Consider the following 18,789-nt stretch of genomic DNA (forward strand, 5'->3'; position numbering starts at 1 on the left):
TGGGATGCACCCAGGTTATTGAAAGAAGAATGATTAATGCGTGGAGAAATGGAAAGCACCTGGCTGAAAGGAGCCTCTCTCGCTGTCTTTCTCCCTCTGTTTTCTCTATCTCTCTCTCCATTTCTCCCTCCCTCTCTCCATCTCTCTACTCCCATTGTGTGTGTATGCATTATGCTGGTTGAGCAGAGTGGGCTGGCAATTAGAAGAAACACCAGTGGAAGTGCTGTTCAACTGAAGCGGAGGGAGGGGGATCACAACTGCTTTTCTCATGGGTAGACTAGCTCTACCTACCTAGGTTACATTTTGAATACAACATCTCATGATCATTGCAGACTAGCTCTACCTACCTGGGTTACATTTTGAATACAACATCTCATGATCATTGCAGACTAGCTCTACCTACCTGGGTTACATTTTGAATACAACATCTCATGATCATTGCAGACTAGCTCTACCTACCTGGGTTACATTTTGAATACAACATCTCATGATCATTGCAGACTAGCTCTACCTACCTGGGTTACATTTTGAATACAACATCTCATGATCATTGCAGACTAGCTCTACCTACCTAGGTTACATTTTGAATACAACATCTCATGATCATTGCAGACTAGCTCTACCTACCTGGGTTACATTTTGAATACAACATCTCATGATCATTGCAGACTAGCTCTACCTACCTGGGTTACATTTTGAATACAACATCTCATGATCATTGCAGACTAGCTCTACCTACCTGGGTTACATTTTGAATACAACATCTCATGATCATTGCAGACTAGCTCTACCTACCTGGGTTACATTTTGAATACAACATCTCATGATCATTGCAGACTAGCTCTACCTACCTGGGTTACATTTTGAATACAACATCTCATGATCATTGCAGACTAGCTCTACCTACCTGGGTTACATTTTGAATACAACATCTCATGATCATTGCAGACTAGCTCTACCTACCTAGGTTACATTTTGAATACAACATCTCATGATCATTGCAGACTAGCTCTACCTACCTGGGTTACATTTTGAATACAACATCTCATGATCATTGCAGACTAGCTCTACCTACCTGGGTTACATTTTGAATACAACATCTCATGATCATTGCAGACTAGCTCTACCTACCTGGGTTACATTTTGAATACAACATCTCATGATCATTGCAGACTAGCTCTACCTACCTAGGTTACATTTTGAATACAACATCTCATGATCATTGCAGACTAGCTCTACCTACCTAGGTTACATTTTGAATACAACATCTCATGATCATTGCAGACTAGCTCTACCTACCTGGGTTACATTTTGAATACAACATCTCATGATCATTGCAGACTAGCTCTACCTACCTGGGTTACATTTTGAATACAACATCTCATGATCATTGCAGACTAGCTCTACCTACCTGGGTTACATTTTGAATACAACATCTCATGATCATTGCAGACTAGCTCTACCTACCTAGGTTACATTTTGAATACAACATCTCATGATCATTGCAGACTAGCTCTACCTACCTGGGTTACATTTTGAATACAACATCTCATGATCATTGCAGACTAGCTCTACCTACCTAGGTTACATTTTGAATACAACATCTCATGATCATTGCAGACTAGCTCTACCTACCTGGGTTACATTTTGAATACAACATCTCATGATCATTGCAGACTAGCTCTACCTACCTAGGTTACATTTTGAATACAACATCTCATGATCATTGCAGACTAGCTCTACCTACCTGGGTTACATTTTGAATACAACATCTCATGATCATTGCAGACTAGCTCTACCTACCTAGGTTACATTTTGAATACAACATCTCATGATCATTGCAGACTAGCTCTACCTACCTGGGTTACATTTTGAATACAACATCTCATGATCATTGCAGACTAGCTCTACCTACCTGGGTTACATTTTGAATACAACATCTCATGATCATTGCAGACTAGCTCTACCTACCTGGGTTACATTTTGAATACAACATCTCATGATCATTGCAGACTAGCTCTACCTACCTGGGTTACATTTTGAATACAACATCTCATGATCATTGCAGACTAGCTCTACCTACCTGGGTTACATTTTGAATACAACATCTCATGATCATTGCAGACTAGCTCTACCTACCTGGGTTACATTTTGAATACAACATCTCATGATCATTGCAGACTAGCTCTACCTACCTGGGTTACATTTTGAATACAACATCTCATGATCATTGCAGACTAGCTCTACCTACCTGGGTTACATTTTGAATACAACATCTCATGATCATTGCAGACTAGCTCTACCTACCTAGGTTACATTTTGAATACAACATCTCATGATCATTGCAGACTAGCTCTACCTACCTGGGTTACATTTTGAATACAACATCTCATGATCATTGCAGACTAGCTCTACCTACCTGGGTTACATTTTGAATACAACATCTCATGATCATTGCAGACTAGCTCTACCTACCTGGGTTACATTTTGAATACAACATCTCATGATCATTGCAGACTAGCTCTACCTACCTGGGTTACATTTTGAATACAACATCTCATGATCATTGCAGACTAGCTCTACCTACCTGGGTTACATTTTGAATACAACATCTCATGATCATTGCAGACTAGCTCTACCTACCTGGGTTACATTTTGAATACAACATCTCATGATCATTGCAGACTAGCTCTACCTACCTGGGTTACATTTTGAATACAACATCTCATGATCATTGCAGACTAGCTCTACCTACCTGGGTTACATTTTGAATACAACATCTCATGATCATTGCAGACTAGCTCTACCTACCTGGGTTACATTTTGAATACAACATCTCATGATCATTGCAGACTAGCTCTACCTACCTGGGTTACATTTTGAATACAACATCTCATGATCATTGCAGACTAGCTCTACCTACCTGGGTTACATTTTGAATACAACATCTCATGATCATTGCAGACTAGCTCTACCTACCTGGGTTACATTTTGAATACAACATCTCATGATCATTGCAGACTAGCTCTACCTACCTGGGTTACATTTTGAATACAACATCTCATGATCATTGCAGACTAGCTCTACCTACCTGGGTTACATTTTGAATACAACATCTCATGATCATTGCAGACTAGCTCTACCTACCTGGGTTACATTTTGAATACAACATCTCATGATCATTGCAGACTAGCTCTACCTACCTGGGTTACATTTTGAATACAACATCTCATGATCATTGCAGACTAGCTCTACCTACCTGGGTTACATTTTGAATACAACATCTCATGATCATTGCAGACTAGCTCTACCTACCTGGGTTACATTTTGAATACAACATCTCATGATCATTGCAGACTAGCTCTACCTACCTGGGTTACATTTTGAATACAACATCTCATGATCATTGCAGACTAGCTCTACCTACCTGGGTTACATTTTGAATACAACATCTCATGATCATTGCAGACTAGCTCTACCTACCTGGGTTACATTTTGAATACAACATCTCATGATCATTGCAGACTAGCTCTACCTACCTGGGTTACATTTTGAATACAACATCTCATGATCATTGCAGACTAGCTCTACCTACCTGGGTTACATTTTGAATACAACATCTCATGATCATTGCAGACTAGCTCTACCTACCTGGGTTACATTTTGAATACAACATCTCATGATCATTGCAGACTAGCTCTACCTACCTGGGTTACATTTTGAATACAACATCTCATGATCATTGCAGACTAGCTCTACCTACCTGGGTTACATTTTGAATACAACATCTCATGATCATTGCAGACTAGCTCTACCTACCTGGGTTACATTTTGAATACAACATCTCATGATCATTGCAGACTAGCTCTACCTACCTGGGTTACATTTTGAATACAACATCTCATGATCATTGCAGACTAGCTCTACCTACCTGGGTTACATTTTGAATACAACATCTCATGATCATTGCAGACTAGCTCTACCTACCTGGGTTACATTTTGAATACAACATCTCATGATCATTGCAGACTAGCTCTACCTACCTGGGTTACATTTTGAATACAACATCTCATGATCATTGCAGACTAGCTCTACCTACCTGGGTTACATTTTGAATACAACATCTCATGATCATTGCAGACTAGCTCTACCTACCTGGGTTACATTTTGAATACAACATCTCATGATCATTGCAGACTAGCTCTACCTACCTGGGTTACATTTTGAATACAACATCTCATGATCATTGCAGACTAGCTCTACCTACCTGGGTTACATTTTGAATACAACATCTCATGATCATTGCAGACTAGCTCTACCTACCTGGGTTACATTTTGAATACAACATCTCATGATCATTGCAGACTAGCTCTACCTACCTGGGTTACATTTTGAATACAACATCTCATGATCATTGCAGACTAGCTCTACCTACCTGGGTTACATTTTGAATACAACATCTCATGATCATTGCAGACTGGTGTTGCCAGCCTGGGTTACATTTTACATTCTAGTAATTTAACAGACGCTCTTATCCAAAGAGACTTACAATCAGTCCATTCTACTAAAGAAGCCCAAACCACCACGAACAGCCATGATAATCATAATTAGGAGTAGCCTAAAACCTATTTCAATATACAGTGCATTCTGAATGTATTCAGACCCCTTGACTTTTTCTAAAATTGATTACATTGATGAGGGGGGAAAAAAACTATCTACACACAATACCCCATAATGACAAAGCAAAAACAGGTTTTTAGAAATGTTTGCAAATGTATACATTTAAAAAAATAAAATAAGTGGAAATATCAAATGTACATAAGCATTCAGTACTTTGTTGAAGCACCTTTGTCAGCGATTACAACATTGAGTCTTCTTGGGTATGACGCTACAAGCTTGGCACACCTGTATTTGGGGAGTTTCTACCATTCTTCTCTGCAGATCCTCTCAAGCTCTGTCAGGTTGGATGGGGAGCGTCGCTGCACAGCTATTTTCAGGTCTCTCCAGAGATGTTCAAGACCGGTTCTGGCTGGGCCACTCGAGCATTCAGCGACTTGTCCTGAAGCCACTCCTGCTTTGTCTTGGCTGTGTGCTTAGGGTCGTTGTCCTGTTGGAAGGTGAACCTTCACTCTGGAGCAGGTTGTCATCATGGATCTCTCTGTACTTTGCTTCGTTCATCTTTCCCTCGACCCTGACTAGTCTCCCAGTTCCTGCCGCAGAAAAACCTCCCCACAGCATGATGCTGCCACCACCATGCTTTACCCTAGGGATGGAGCCAGGTTTCCACCAGACGTGACACTTGGCATTCAGGCCAAAGAGTTCAATCTTGGTTTTATCAGACCAGAGAATCTTGTTTCTCATGGTCTGAGAGTCCTTTAGGTGCCTTTTGGCAAATTCCAAGCAGGCTGTCATGTGCTTTTTACTGAGGAGTGGCTTCCGTCTGGCCACTCTACCATAAAGGCCCGTCTGGCCACTCTACCATAAAGGCCTGATTGGTGGAGTGCTGCAGAGATGGTTGTCCTTCTGGAAGGTTCTCCCATCTCCATACAAGAACTCTGGAGCTCTGTCAGAGTGACCATTGGGTTCTTGGTCACCTCCCTGACCTCCCTTTGGACCTCCCCCTCCCTTTGGTTTTCTATCCCCAGGGAAGGGGTCTGAATACTTTTCAAATGCACTTTCCGAATGCACTGTAGCTACTATCTGAAAAATAAATGCTAGAAAGAGTGTTGGTGGAATCTGTTATGAACAGGGAGGTGTAGATAAAGCCTGTTTTGTAAAGGCTGGTGGAGGGAACAGGCTAACAGCTTATAACCTTGTGAGCAGGGTAATAAAACTGTCATCATTGATCTGTGGAGCTACTACACTTAGAATTGCAAAGGGAGGAAGCTGTTGTGTGACTATTTTTGGAGTGGCAGTGGCTCTGTTGTATCCAACTGATGGAGAGACCTGAATGGAAATCATATATTTTATTTGTGCTGATATTGCTTATGTCATAATACATTTAGCAATATCAACTTGATTCTTAGTTTGAAATGGTGACCATAGTCTAGGCTATATTGTTACTGCACACTCACTAGACTAATATCTCTCATATATTAGTCTAGTGAGTGTGCAGTAACAATATATATACTACAGTGTCTTCAGAAAGTATTCATGCCCCTTGACTTATTCCACATTTTGTTGTGTTAGTGTTACGTTCCCCAGCAAGAATGTCGCTCAAACAGAAGAGGGAACTAACAGAGTCACTGACAACAGCCAAAACAGGTGAGGTTTAGGAGGGGTTCTGAAAGACACTCATGGGGGTGTCCACTGGAAGTTGACTAGCAACAACAACTGGGACCTAAAAGACACCCACCATGAGCGCCAACTAAATTTTCCCAAGAAGAGGCAAACAAAAGGACAAACCCACAACTTGAAGACAGGAAAGAAACTAAACATCAGATGAAGGAATGTTTGTGTAAAAATCACAATAGGAAGCGCCAACTGAAGGTGTTAACCTTTAGTTGAGACTTTCAAGTCCTTGGTGTTTTTGGACCATGTTAGTTCGTTGGTGATGTGGACACCAAGGAACTTAACTCTCGACCCGCTCCACTACAGCCCAGTCGATGTTAATGGGGGCCTGTTTGGCCCTCCTTTTCCTGTAGTCCACGATCAGCTCCTTTGTTTTGCTCACATTGAGGGTGTGGTGCCAGGACAACAACGTTAGGTCTCTGACTTCCTCCCTATAGGCAGTCTCATCGTTGTTGATCAGGCCTACCACTGTTGTCGTCAGCAAACTTAATGATGGTGTTGGAGTCATGCTTGGCCACGCAGTTGTGGGTGAACAGGGAGTACAGGAGGGGACTAAGGACACACCCCTGCATGCTGCATAACATGATGCTGCCACCACCATGCTTCACGGTGGGGACGGTGTTAGACGGGTGATGCACTGTTCCTGGTTTTCTCCAGACATATCGCTTTGCATTCAGGCCGAAAAGTTCAATTTCAGTCTCATCAGACCACAGAATCTTTTGCCTTTATGATCTCAGAGTCTCAGGTGCCTTTTTTTCAGGAGTGGCTTCCGTCTGGCCACTCTCCCATAAAGCCCAGATTGGTGAAATGCTGTAGATACACAGTTGTTCTTCTGGCATGTTCTCCCATCTCAGTCAAGGAACTCTGTACTTTTGTCAGTGGTCATTGAGTTCTTAGTCACTTCTCTGACCAAGGTCCTTCTTGCCCAGTTGTTCAGTTTGGTCAGACGGCCAGCTGTAGACAGAGTCTGGGTAGTTCCATATTTCTCTCAATGATTGAGACCCACTGTGCTCTTGGAAACAATTGTTTTATACCCTTCCCCAGATATATGCCTCATCACAATTCTATCTTGGAGCTCTATGGACAGTTACCTGGACTTCAGGGTATAGTTCCTGCTCTGACATGCACTGTCATCTGTGGGACCTTGTATAGACAGGTGGGTTTCTTTCTATGTCCAAACAATTGAATTGATCGCAGGTGGACTCCAATCAAGTTGTGGTGACGTCTCATCGTTGATCAAAGGAAATTGGATGCACCTGAGCTCAATTGGGAGTGTCATAGCAAAGGGGTGTGAATACTTACAGTATGTAAATTAGATATTTCTGTATTTCATTTTCAGTAAATTATCAGCTTTCTAAAAACATGTTTTTACTTTGTCATTATGGGTAGAGAGAAATTCAGGCTGTAACACAACAAAATGTGGAATAAGTCAAGGGGTGTGAATACTTTCTGAAGACACTGTACATACATACTCACTCACACACTACACCGACACTCCCACACAAACCCACACGCATTCATATACACTACATACACTAACACACGCTAACACACATACCGACACAACACAAACACACATACACGTGCACACACACACACACTTCTACACTCATCATTGTTACTGCTACTCTGTTCTTTATTTTACTCTTATTATTATCTATCCTGATGTCTAGTTACTTTACCCTGCCTTCATGTACATATCTACCTCTAATACCTTGTTATTATCTATCCTGATGTCTAGTCACTTTACCCTGCCTTCATGTACATATCTACCTCTAATACCTTATTATTATCTATCCTGATGTCTAGTCACTTTACCCTGCCTTCATGTACATATCTACCTCAAATACCTTATTATTATCTATCCTGATGTCTAGTCACTTTACCCTGCCTTCATGTACATATCTACCTCAAATACCTTATTATTATCTATCCTGATGTCTAGTTACTTTACCCTGCCTTCATGTACATATCTACCTCTAATACCTTGTTATTATCTATCCTGATGCCTAGTCACTTTACCCTGCCTTCATGTACATATCTACCTCAAATACCTTGTTATTATCTATCCTGATGTCTAGTCACTTTACCCTGCCTTCATGTACATATCTACCTCTAATACCTTATTATTATCTATCCTGATGTCTAGTCACTTTACCCTGCCTTCATGTACATATCTACCTCTAATACCTTGTTATTATCTATCCTGATGTCTAGTCACTTTACCCTGCCTTCATGTACATATCTACCTCTAATACCTTGTTATTATCTATCCTGATGTCTAGTCACTTTACCCTGCCTTCATGTACATATCTACCTCTAATACCTTATTATTATCTATCCTGATGTCTAGTCACTTTACCCTGCCTTCATGTACATATCTACCTCTAATACCTTATTATTATCTATCCTGATGTCTAGTTACTTTACCCTGCCTTCATGTACATATCTACCTCAAATGCCTTATTATTAACTATCCTGATGTCTAGTTACTTTACCCTGCCTTCATGTACATATCTACCTCTAATACCTTATTATTATCTATCCTGATGTCTAGTCACTTTACCCTGCCTTCATGTACATATCTACCTCAAATACCTTATTATTAACTATCCTGATGTCTAGTCACTTTACCCTGCCTTCATGTACATATCTACCTCAAATACCTCGTACCTCTGCACATTTATCTGGTATTGGTACTTCCTGCATATAGCTCCACATTGATTTGGTACTTCCTGCATATAGCTCCACATTGATCTGGTACTTCCTGTATATAGCTCCACATTGATCTGGTACTGGTGCTTCCTGTATATAGCTGCACATTGATCTGGTACTTCCTGTATATAGCTCCACATTGATCTGGTACTTCCTGTATATAGCTGCACATTGATCTGGTACTTCCTGTATATAGCTGCACATTGATCTGGTACTTCCTGTATAACTCCATTCTTGTGTATTTAATTGTATTCCTCTTATGTTACAATTTTTTATTTGTATTATTTATAAACTCTGCGTTTTTGGGAAGGGCTCGTGAACAAGCATTACACGGTAAATTCTAGACCAGTTGTATTCGGCGCATGTGATCAATCCATTTGGATTTGATTGCTAGTGCAATATTGCGTGAACACATGAAGTATTCTATGTCCTCCACTCTCAACCCCCGTCGTTCTCTTCTGTTTCAGGTGTATGATCGCAGATGAGGTAAGCCGTGAAGCACACACAACCCAACTCCCCAGTCCTATCAAATCTATTTTCCTCAAATAATATATGCTATGCTCCCTCTGAATTAATTTGTCAAGTTTAAGAAACCTCCCTAGCCATGTAATCATTTTTGACACAGTCATTGTAGAATGTGTTGGTGTCTCAGAATTTCATGAACACTCCATCACATGCTGTTTGCTTACTTTTGAGCCAGGCAATGATTGTGTTCGGTTTATTTTGTTTTTGAAATGAGTTTTCATCGACTATATACATACATCATTGTTTTCATCCTCCATATTGTATTGTTAATCCTCTTCTCCAGATGGGTCTAGGGAAGACAGTGCAGGCTATCTCTGTGGCCTACGCCTACAGACAGGAGTGGCCTCTGCTCATCGTGGTGCCCTCCTCTCTAAAGTACCCCTGGATCGAGGAGTTGGAGAGGTGGATCCCTGAGCTCAACCCTGGAGATATTAACCTGGTGGAGACCAAGAGTGACACGCTGTACGTTACCCCATTTTAACTTCACCTGGACTCTGGTCTGCTTTTCCTGCGCTACTTGGTTGTGGTCCTGGTTTCCCTACTGAAGTTCTCCACCTGTTAAAATGCAGGTTCATGTTTTTCGTTTGTTCTGGAGGCACCTCTGCAGAGTGGTCACTAACTAGCACAGCCACAAAGTCATCAAATCTTAAACCTAACCTTAACCACACTGCTAACCCTAATGTCTAACCCTAACCTTAACCACACTGCTAACCCTAATCTCTAACCCTAACCACACTGCTAACCCTAATGTCTAACCCTAACCACACTGCTAACCCTAATGTCTAACCCTAACCTTAACCACACTGCTAACCCTAATCTCTAACCCTAACCACACTGCTAACCCTAATGTCTAACCCTAACCACACTGCTAACCCTAATGTCTAACCCTAACCACACTGCTAACCCTAATGTCTAACCCTAACCACACTGCTAACCCTAATGTCTAACCCTAACCACACTGTTAACCCTAATGTCTAACCCTAACCTTAACCACACTGCTAACCCTAATGTCTAACCCTAACCACACTGCTAACCCTAACCTTAACCACACTGCTAACCCTAATGTCTAACCCTAACCTTAACCACACTGCTAACCCTAATGTCTAACCCTAACCACACTGCTAACCCTAATCTCTAACCCTAACCACACTGCTAACCCTAATGTCTAACCCTAACCACACTGCTAACCCTAATGTCTAACCCTAACCCTAACCACACTGCTAACCCTAACCTTAACCACACTGCTAACCCTAATGTCTAACCCTAACCACACTGCTAACCCTAATGTCTAACCCTAACCACACTGCTAACCCTAATGTCTAACCCTAACCCTAACCACACTGCTAACCCTAACCTTAACCACACTGCTAACCCTAATGTCTAACCCTAACCTTAACCACACTGCTAACCCTAATGTCTAACCCTAACCCTAACCACACTGCTAACCCTAATGTCTAACCCTAACCACACTGCTAACCCTAATGTCTAACCCTAACCACACTGCTAACCCTAATGTCTAACCCTAACCACACTGCTAACCCTAATGTCTAACCCTAACCACACTGCTAACCCTAATGTCTAACCCTAACCTTAACCACACTGCTAACCCTAATGTCTAACCCTAACCACACTGCTAACCCTAATGTCTAACCCTAACCACACTGCTAACCCTAACCACACCCTAATGTCTAACCCTAACCACACCCTAATGTCTAACCCTAACCACACTGCTAACCCTGTATAACCCTAACCACACTGCTAACCCTAATGTCTAACTATAACCTTCTATTAAGACCAAAAAGCTAATTTTTGTTTTCATGATTTTTACAACATAGTACATGTTGACTTTGCAGCTGGTCTATCTAAGGGAGATCTTTCAGTTCTGCCTCCTGGACAAGACTCATGACAATAAACGTTAACCTGCAGTTTAAAATTGTAAATGTGCAAATTTATATTTTCATTCCTGCTAAATGAATGTCTATTTTCTCAATCAATTTAGTTCAAGTTGACCATATCAGTACAGCAGCAGTCAATGTTTTCACTGTTAGAGATTATTGATCATCGGTGTCTCTGTCCACTCTACAGAGGCAGTACGGTAACAGTGTTGGGTTACAGGCTGCTCACCACAGACCCATTATAACCCTCTGTGTCTGTTATATAGGGGGATCAGTAGCAGTAAGGTAACAGTGTTGGGTTACGGGCTGCTCACCACAGAAGCATTATAACACACTATAACACATTATAACCCTCTGTGTCTGTTATATAGGGGGATCAGTAGCAGTAAGGTAACAGTGTTGGGTTACGGGCTGCTCACCACAGAAGCATTATAACACACTATAACACATTATAACCCTCTGTGTCTGTTATATAGGGGGATCAGTAGCAGTAAGGTAACAGTGTTGGGTTACGGGCTGCTCACCACAGAAGCATTATAACACACTATAACACATTATAACCCTCTGTGTCTGTTATATAGGGGGATCAGTAGCAGTAAGGTAACAGTGTTGGGTTACGGGCTGCTCACCACAGAAGTATGCCCCCTGGTGGAGGCTCTGACCAGACAGAGGTTTAATGTGGTGGTGGTGGATGAATCCCACTACCTCAAGTCCAGGAACGCAGCCAGGTCTAAGATACTGGTACCACTCATCCAGAACGCCAAGCGGGCCATCCTACTGACGGGCACCCCGGCCCTGGGACGGCCAGAGGAGGTACGGTACCCCCGAAGGTCCAAACATCTGAACACGCCATCCCCCGATCACACATTTCTGTTCTATTCTGACATTTCAACCAGCTTGGCCCGCTGGGATCCTATACATTCCTTTTGTCTGCCTTCAGTATTTCACAGACACAGATAGGTATTGAACCTGTCTGTACCTAGAGGAAGCATGAAGGGCTGGTTAAATACAGATGGTCTGGGATTTAAAGGGTCTGGAAGCCATTGCAGCTCTTCTTTCTGTAGTATTTCTAACTTTAAAATGACACACACACCACAGAGCCCGTGCCAGAGAAGCAGCATCCCTCCCTTCCTTCCACCCACACGTTACTATTGTTCACTACAGCAAAGCTTTCACTCCCCTGTTGAACAGCAGAGTATTCTTGGCTCCACTGTGCTGCTGCAGGGCTTTGATGAGGACATTCACACTGACTGTACTTATTCACATGGTTGCTGCCTGAAAAGCTCCATTTGAATAATTGTCCATTATTATCATCATGGCAGAAATGTTCTGTTTAGTGCCTTGAAGAGTGATGATGGTTAGAATGGAGGGTGCAGAACACATCTGCCACACCTCTCTCTCTCTCTCTCACATGCCATTTATTATGTTTCCACAGCTCTTTATGCAGATAGAGGCTCTCTATCCTAAGATGTTTGGAACGTGGAGTGACTACGCCAAACAATACTGTAACGCCCACTACAGGTAACGCCCTACACACACATACAAACACACAGTAATATTGACATTGGCATGGTGAAAATGCTACATCTTCCACTTTCCTCCCAAAATGACAAACAGCAGTGTGTACATACTGGGCATAATGACACTGCAGCAGACAGACACACTGACCCAAACCCTGGTGTCTGTCCATCCCAGGTTCTTTGGTAAGAGGAGACAGTGGGACTGTTATTGTCTGTCCATCCCAGGTTCTGTGGTAACAGGAGACAGTGGGACTGTTATTGTCTGTCCATCCCAGGTTCTTTGGTAACAGGAGACAGTGGGACTATTATTATCTGTCCCTCCCAGGTTCTGTGGTAACAGGAGACAGTGGGACTGTTATTGTCTGTCCCTCCCAGGTTCATTGGTAACAGGAGACAGTGGGACTGTTATTGTCTGTCCCTCCCAGGTTCTTTGGTAACAGGAGACAGTGGGACTGTTATTGTCTGTCCCTCCCAGGTTCTTTGGTAACAGGAGACAGTGGGACTGTTATTGTCTGTCCCTCCCAGGTTCTGTGGTAACAGGAGACAGTGGGACTGTTATTGTCTGTCCCTCCCAGGTTCTTTGGTAACAGGAGACAGTGGGACTGTTATTGTCTGTCCCTCCCAGGTTCTGTGGTAACAGGAGACAGTGGGACTGTTATTGTCTGTCCCTCCCAGGTTCTTTGGTAACAGGAGACAGTGGGACTGTTATTGTCTGTCCCTCCCAGGTTCTTTGGTAACAGGAGACAGTGGGACTGTTATTGTCTGTCCCTCCCAGGTTCTTTGGTAACAGGAGACAGTGGGACTGTTATTGTCTGTCCCTCCCAGGTTCTTTGGTAACAGGAGACAGTGGGACTGTTATTGTCTGTCCCTCCCAGGTTCTTTGGTAACAGGAGACAGTGGGACTGTCGTGGTGCCTCTCATCTGGAGGATCTCCACCAGCGTCTCAGTGAAATCATGATCCGGAGGCTGAAGGTCCAGGTCCTCCCCCAGCTACCCCCCAAAATACGCCAGCGCATCCCCTTCGACCTGCCCAAAGACGCTGCCAAGGTAACGGACGGACAGACAGGCAGACAGACCGAAACACACGCTGACAAACGGCTGGACGGACGGACGGACCCCTCTAGGCAGAGGGGAGACGGGGTGCTAAATATTCTGAAGATATCCCCTCATTATCATATCTCTCTCTCTCTCTCACACTTCCCCACCCTCCCTCTCTTGCTCTCCCATCCTGTTGCTCGGCAATAGTATCCAATTTACACTAATTATCATTTTATCTCCCATTGCCATATGGTTTTTATTTCAGTCTTGCCCTTTTCTGTTCATAAGTAAAGTAGCCTTTCATACTGATCAGCACTAGCTGTCTGTTCTATAAAACTGAATTAATATTCAAACATTAGCCAGTTAATTTCTATTTCATTGAGCTATATTTCCATCAAATCTGTATTTTGTGGGCTCTTTTATCCACGATGAGCTCTGTGGACAGTATACTCAGCTCTCTACCCTGTGAGCTCTCTACCCTGTGAGCTCTATACCTCAAATAAAATGTATTTATAAAGCCCTTCTTACATCAGCTGATATCTCAAAGTGTTGTACAGAAACCCAGCCTAAAACCCCAAACAGCAAGCAATGCAGGTGTAGAAGCACGGTGGCTAGGAAAAACTCCCTAAAAAGGCCAGAACCTAGGAAGAAACCTAGAGCGGAACCAGGCTATGAGGGGTGGCCAGTCCTCTTCTGGCTGTGCCGGGTGGAGATTATAACAGAACATGGCCAAGATGTTCAAATGTTCATAAATGACCAGCATGGTCAAATAATAATAATCACAGTAGTTGTCGAGGGTGCAACAAGTCAGTAACACAAGAGTAAGTGTCAGTTGGCTTTTTCATAGCCGATCATTGAGAGTATCTCTACCACTCCTGCTGTCTCTAGAGAGTTGAAAACAGCAGGTCTGGGACAGGTAGCATGTCCGGTGAACAGGTCAGGGTTCCATAGCCGCAGGCAGAACAGTTGAAACTGGAGCAGCAGCACGGCCAGGTGGACTGGGGACAGCAAGGAGTCATCAGGCCAGGTAGTCCTGAGGCATTGTCCTAGGGCTTAGGTCCTCCTCCTCCGAGAGAGAGTATTAGAGAGGGCATACTTAAATTCACACAGGACACCGGATAAGACAGGAGAAATACTCCAGATATAACAGACTGACCCTAGCCCCCCGACACATAAACTACTGCAGCATAAATACTGGAGGCTGAGACAGGAGGGGTCAGGAGACACTGTGGCCCCATCACATATACCTCTGTACCCTGTGAGCTCTATAGCTCTGTACCCTGTGAGCTCTATACCTGGTGAGTTCTATATCGTGTGAGCTCTATACTCTGTGAGCTCTAGAACTCGGTACCGTGTGAGCTCTAAACTCTGATCTCTATGAGCTCTATACTGTGAGCTCTATACTCTCTGAACTAGCTCTCTAGTCTAGTGTGTAAACTCTGTGAGCTCTATACCCTGTAAGCTCTATAGCTCTACCCTGTGAGCTCTAAACTCTGTGTACTCTATACTCTGTGAGCTCAATAAACTCAGTGTGAACTCCATAATCTCTTAATTAGCCTCTGTGAGCTCTCTAGTCTAGTGTGTAAACTACTCTGTGAGCTCTAAACTCTGTGCCCTCTGTCCTCCGCTACGCTCCTCTCTGTGCTGCTGTGTAAGGCTGAAGTAATGAGGTGGAACTCATCCTCTGTTCCCTCTCATCCTCTGTTACCTCCGTCAGCCAGAGGAATGCATGGCCAGCACATTCCCTCTTTTCTCTCTCTCTGATCTCTCTCTGTCATCTCTCTGATCTCTCTCTCTCTGTCATCTCTCTGATCTCTCTCTCTCTGTCATCTCTCTGATCTCACTCTGATCTCTCTCGCTCTCTGATTATTTTTCTCTCGCTCTCTCTCTCGCGCTCTCTCGCGCTCTCTCGCCTCTCTCTCTCTCTCTCTCTCTCAGTACAAAGAGACCTCACCTGCTGCTGCACTCCAAAATCACATGCTGTCAACACACACACACACACTCTCCTCAGCCTACGCTCTCCACTGGCTGGCTAATTTATGGACTGTATGTATGCAGTCAGTGTGAATGAAATAATGAATATATGCATGTATGGGGTTTATCTACAGTGCATTCAGAAAGTATTCAGACCCCTTGACTTTTAACACATTTTGTTACGTTACAGCCTTATTCTAAAATGGATTACAATGTTCCCCCCCCCCCCCCCCTCATCAATCTACACACAATACCCCATAATGACTGTTTGCTATGAGGCTCAGCTGCATCCTGTTTCCATTGATCATCCTTGATGTTTCTACAACTTGATTGGAGTCCACCTGTGGTAAATTCAATTGTTTGGACATGATTTGGAAAGGCACACACCTGTCTATATAAGGTCCCACAGTTGACAGTGCATATCAGAGGCACAGGAATTGTCCATAGAGCTCCGAGACAGGATTGTGTCGAGGCATAGATCTGGGGAAGGGCCTTGGTTAGGGAGGTGACCAAGAACCTGATAGTCACTCTGACAGAGCTCTAGAGTTCCTCTGTGGAGATGGGAGAACCTTCCAGAAGGACAACCATCTCTGCAGCACTCCACCAATCAAGCCTTTATGGTAGAGTGGCCAGATTCTCTGGTCTGATGAAGCCAAGATGGAATCTTTGGCCTGAATGCCAAGTGTCAAGTCTGGAGGAAACCTGGCACCATCCCTACGGTGAAGCATAGTGGTGGCAGCATCATGCTGTGGGGATGCTTTTCAGCGGCAGGGACTAGGAGACTAGTCAGGATCGAGGGAAAGATGAACGGTGCAAAGTCCTCAGACTTGGGCGACGGTTCACCTTCCAACAGGACAACGACCCTAAGCACACAGCCAAGACAACACAGGAGTGGCTTCAGGACAAGTCTCTGAATGTTCCTCAGTGGCCCAGCCAGAGCCCGGACTTGAACCCGATCGAACATCTCTGAAGAGACCTGAAAATAGCTGTGCAGCGACGCTCCCCATCCAACCTGACAGAGCTTGAGAGGATCTGCAGAGAAGAATGGGAGAAACTCCCCAAATACAGGTGTGACAAGCTTGTAGCGTCATACCCAAGAAGACTCAAGGCTGTAATCGTTGCAAAAGGTGTTTCAACAAAGTACTGGGTAAAGGGTCTGAATACTTATGTAAATGTGATATTTCAGTTTTCTATTTTCTATAAATTAGCAAACATTTCTAAAAAACTGTTTTTGCTTTGTCATTATGGGGTATTGTGTGTAGATTGAAGGAGAAAAATAACAATTTAATTAATTTGAGAATAAGGCTGTAATGTAACAATGTGGAAAAAGTCCAGGGGTCTGAATACTTTCCGAATGCCCTGTGTGTCTAAATATCATAATATATAGCTTGTCTTTGTATTTACATACCAAAGTTAAGGGGACATGTATGTGACTGTGTCTTAGTTGTAAATGAGAACTTCTCAACTGGTCTACCTGGTTAAATAAAGGTGCCTCAGATCTGTACAATTCAGATGTATCTGTCTGGTGTATCTGTTGTCCTCTCAGAGCTGCTTCCTACTGCCTTTCTACAGTAATACCCCTAACTCCCTTAAATACTCCTTCATACTGCCTTTCTACAGTAATACCCCTAACTCCCTTAAATACTCCTTCATACTGCCTTTCTACAGTAATACCCCTAACTCCCTTAAATACTCCTTCATACTGCCATTCTACAGTAATACCCCTAACTCCCTTAAATACTCCTTCCTACTGTCTTTCTACAGTAATACCCCTAACTCCCTTAAATACTCCTTCATACTGCCGTTGTACAGTAACTCTCCTAAATACTCCTTCATACTGCCGTTGTACAGTAACTCCACTAAATACTCCTTCATACTGCCGTTGTACAGTAACTCCCTTAAATACTCCTTCATACTGCCGTTGTATAGTAACTCCCCTAAATACTCCTTCATACTGCCGTTGTACAGTAACTCCCCTAAATACTCCTTCATACTGCCGTTGTACAGTAACTCCCCTAAATACTCCTTCATACTGCCGTTGTACAGTAACTCCCCTAAATTCTCCTTCATACTGCCGTTGTACAGTAACTCTCCTAAATACTCCTTCATACTGCCGTTGTACAGTAATACCCCTAACTCCCTTAAATACTCCTTCATACTGCCATTCTACAGTAATACCCCTAACTCCCTTAAATACTCCTTCCTACTGTCTTTCTACAGTAATACCCCTAACTCCCTTAAATACTCCTTCATACTGCCGTTGTACAGTAACTCTCCTAAATACTCCTTCATACTGCCGTTGTACAGTAACTCCACTAAATACTCCTTCATACTGCCGTTGTACAGTAACTCCCTTAAATACTCCTTCATACTGCCGTTGTATAGTAACTCCCCTAAATACTCCTTCATACTGCCGTTGTACAGTAACTCCCCTAAATACTCCTTCATACTGCCGTTGTACAGTAACTCCCCTAAATACTCCTTCATACTGCCGTTGTACAGTAACTCCACTAAATACTCTTTCATACTGCCGTTGTACAGTAACTCCCCTAAATACTCCTTCATACTGCTGTTGTACAGTAACTCCCCTAAATACTCCTTCATACTGCCGTTGTACAGTAACTCCACTAAATACTCCTTCATACTGCCGTTGTACAGTAACTCCACTAAATACTCCTTCATACTGCCGTTGTACAGTAACTCCACTAAATACTCCTTCATACTGCCGTTGTACAGTAACTCTCCTAAATAGTCCTTCATACTGCCGTTGTACAGTAACTCCACTAAATACTCCTTCATACTGCCGTTGTACAGTAACTCCACTAAATACT

At 43.0% G+C, this 18,789-nt stretch overlaps 1 protein-coding gene across 1 annotated transcript in view; it reads left to right on the forward strand.

Moving 5' to 3' along the window:
* LOC106575916 (DNA annealing helicase and endonuclease ZRANB3) overlaps positions 1 to 18,789 on the forward strand; it is a 90,001-nt gene that overhangs the window by 4,293 nt on the left and 66,919 nt on the right. The window contains exons 4-8 of the mRNA XM_045698616.1: positions 9,474 to 9,492; positions 9,815 to 9,993; positions 12,008 to 12,239; positions 12,862 to 12,947; positions 13,822 to 13,993. Of these exons, the coding sequence (XP_045554572.1) occupies positions 9,474 to 9,492; positions 9,815 to 9,993; positions 12,008 to 12,239; positions 12,862 to 12,947; positions 13,822 to 13,993 (688 nt within the window). The remainder of the gene's footprint in view (positions 1 to 9,473; positions 9,493 to 9,814; positions 9,994 to 12,007; positions 12,240 to 12,861; positions 12,948 to 13,821; positions 13,994 to 18,789) is intronic.

The sequence above is a fragment of the Salmo salar genome, chromosome ssa17 (genome assembly GCF_905237065.1).
Source record: "Salmo salar chromosome ssa17, Ssal_v3.1, whole genome shotgun sequence".
Taxonomy (NCBI): domain Eukaryota; kingdom Metazoa; phylum Chordata; class Actinopteri; order Salmoniformes; family Salmonidae; genus Salmo; species Salmo salar.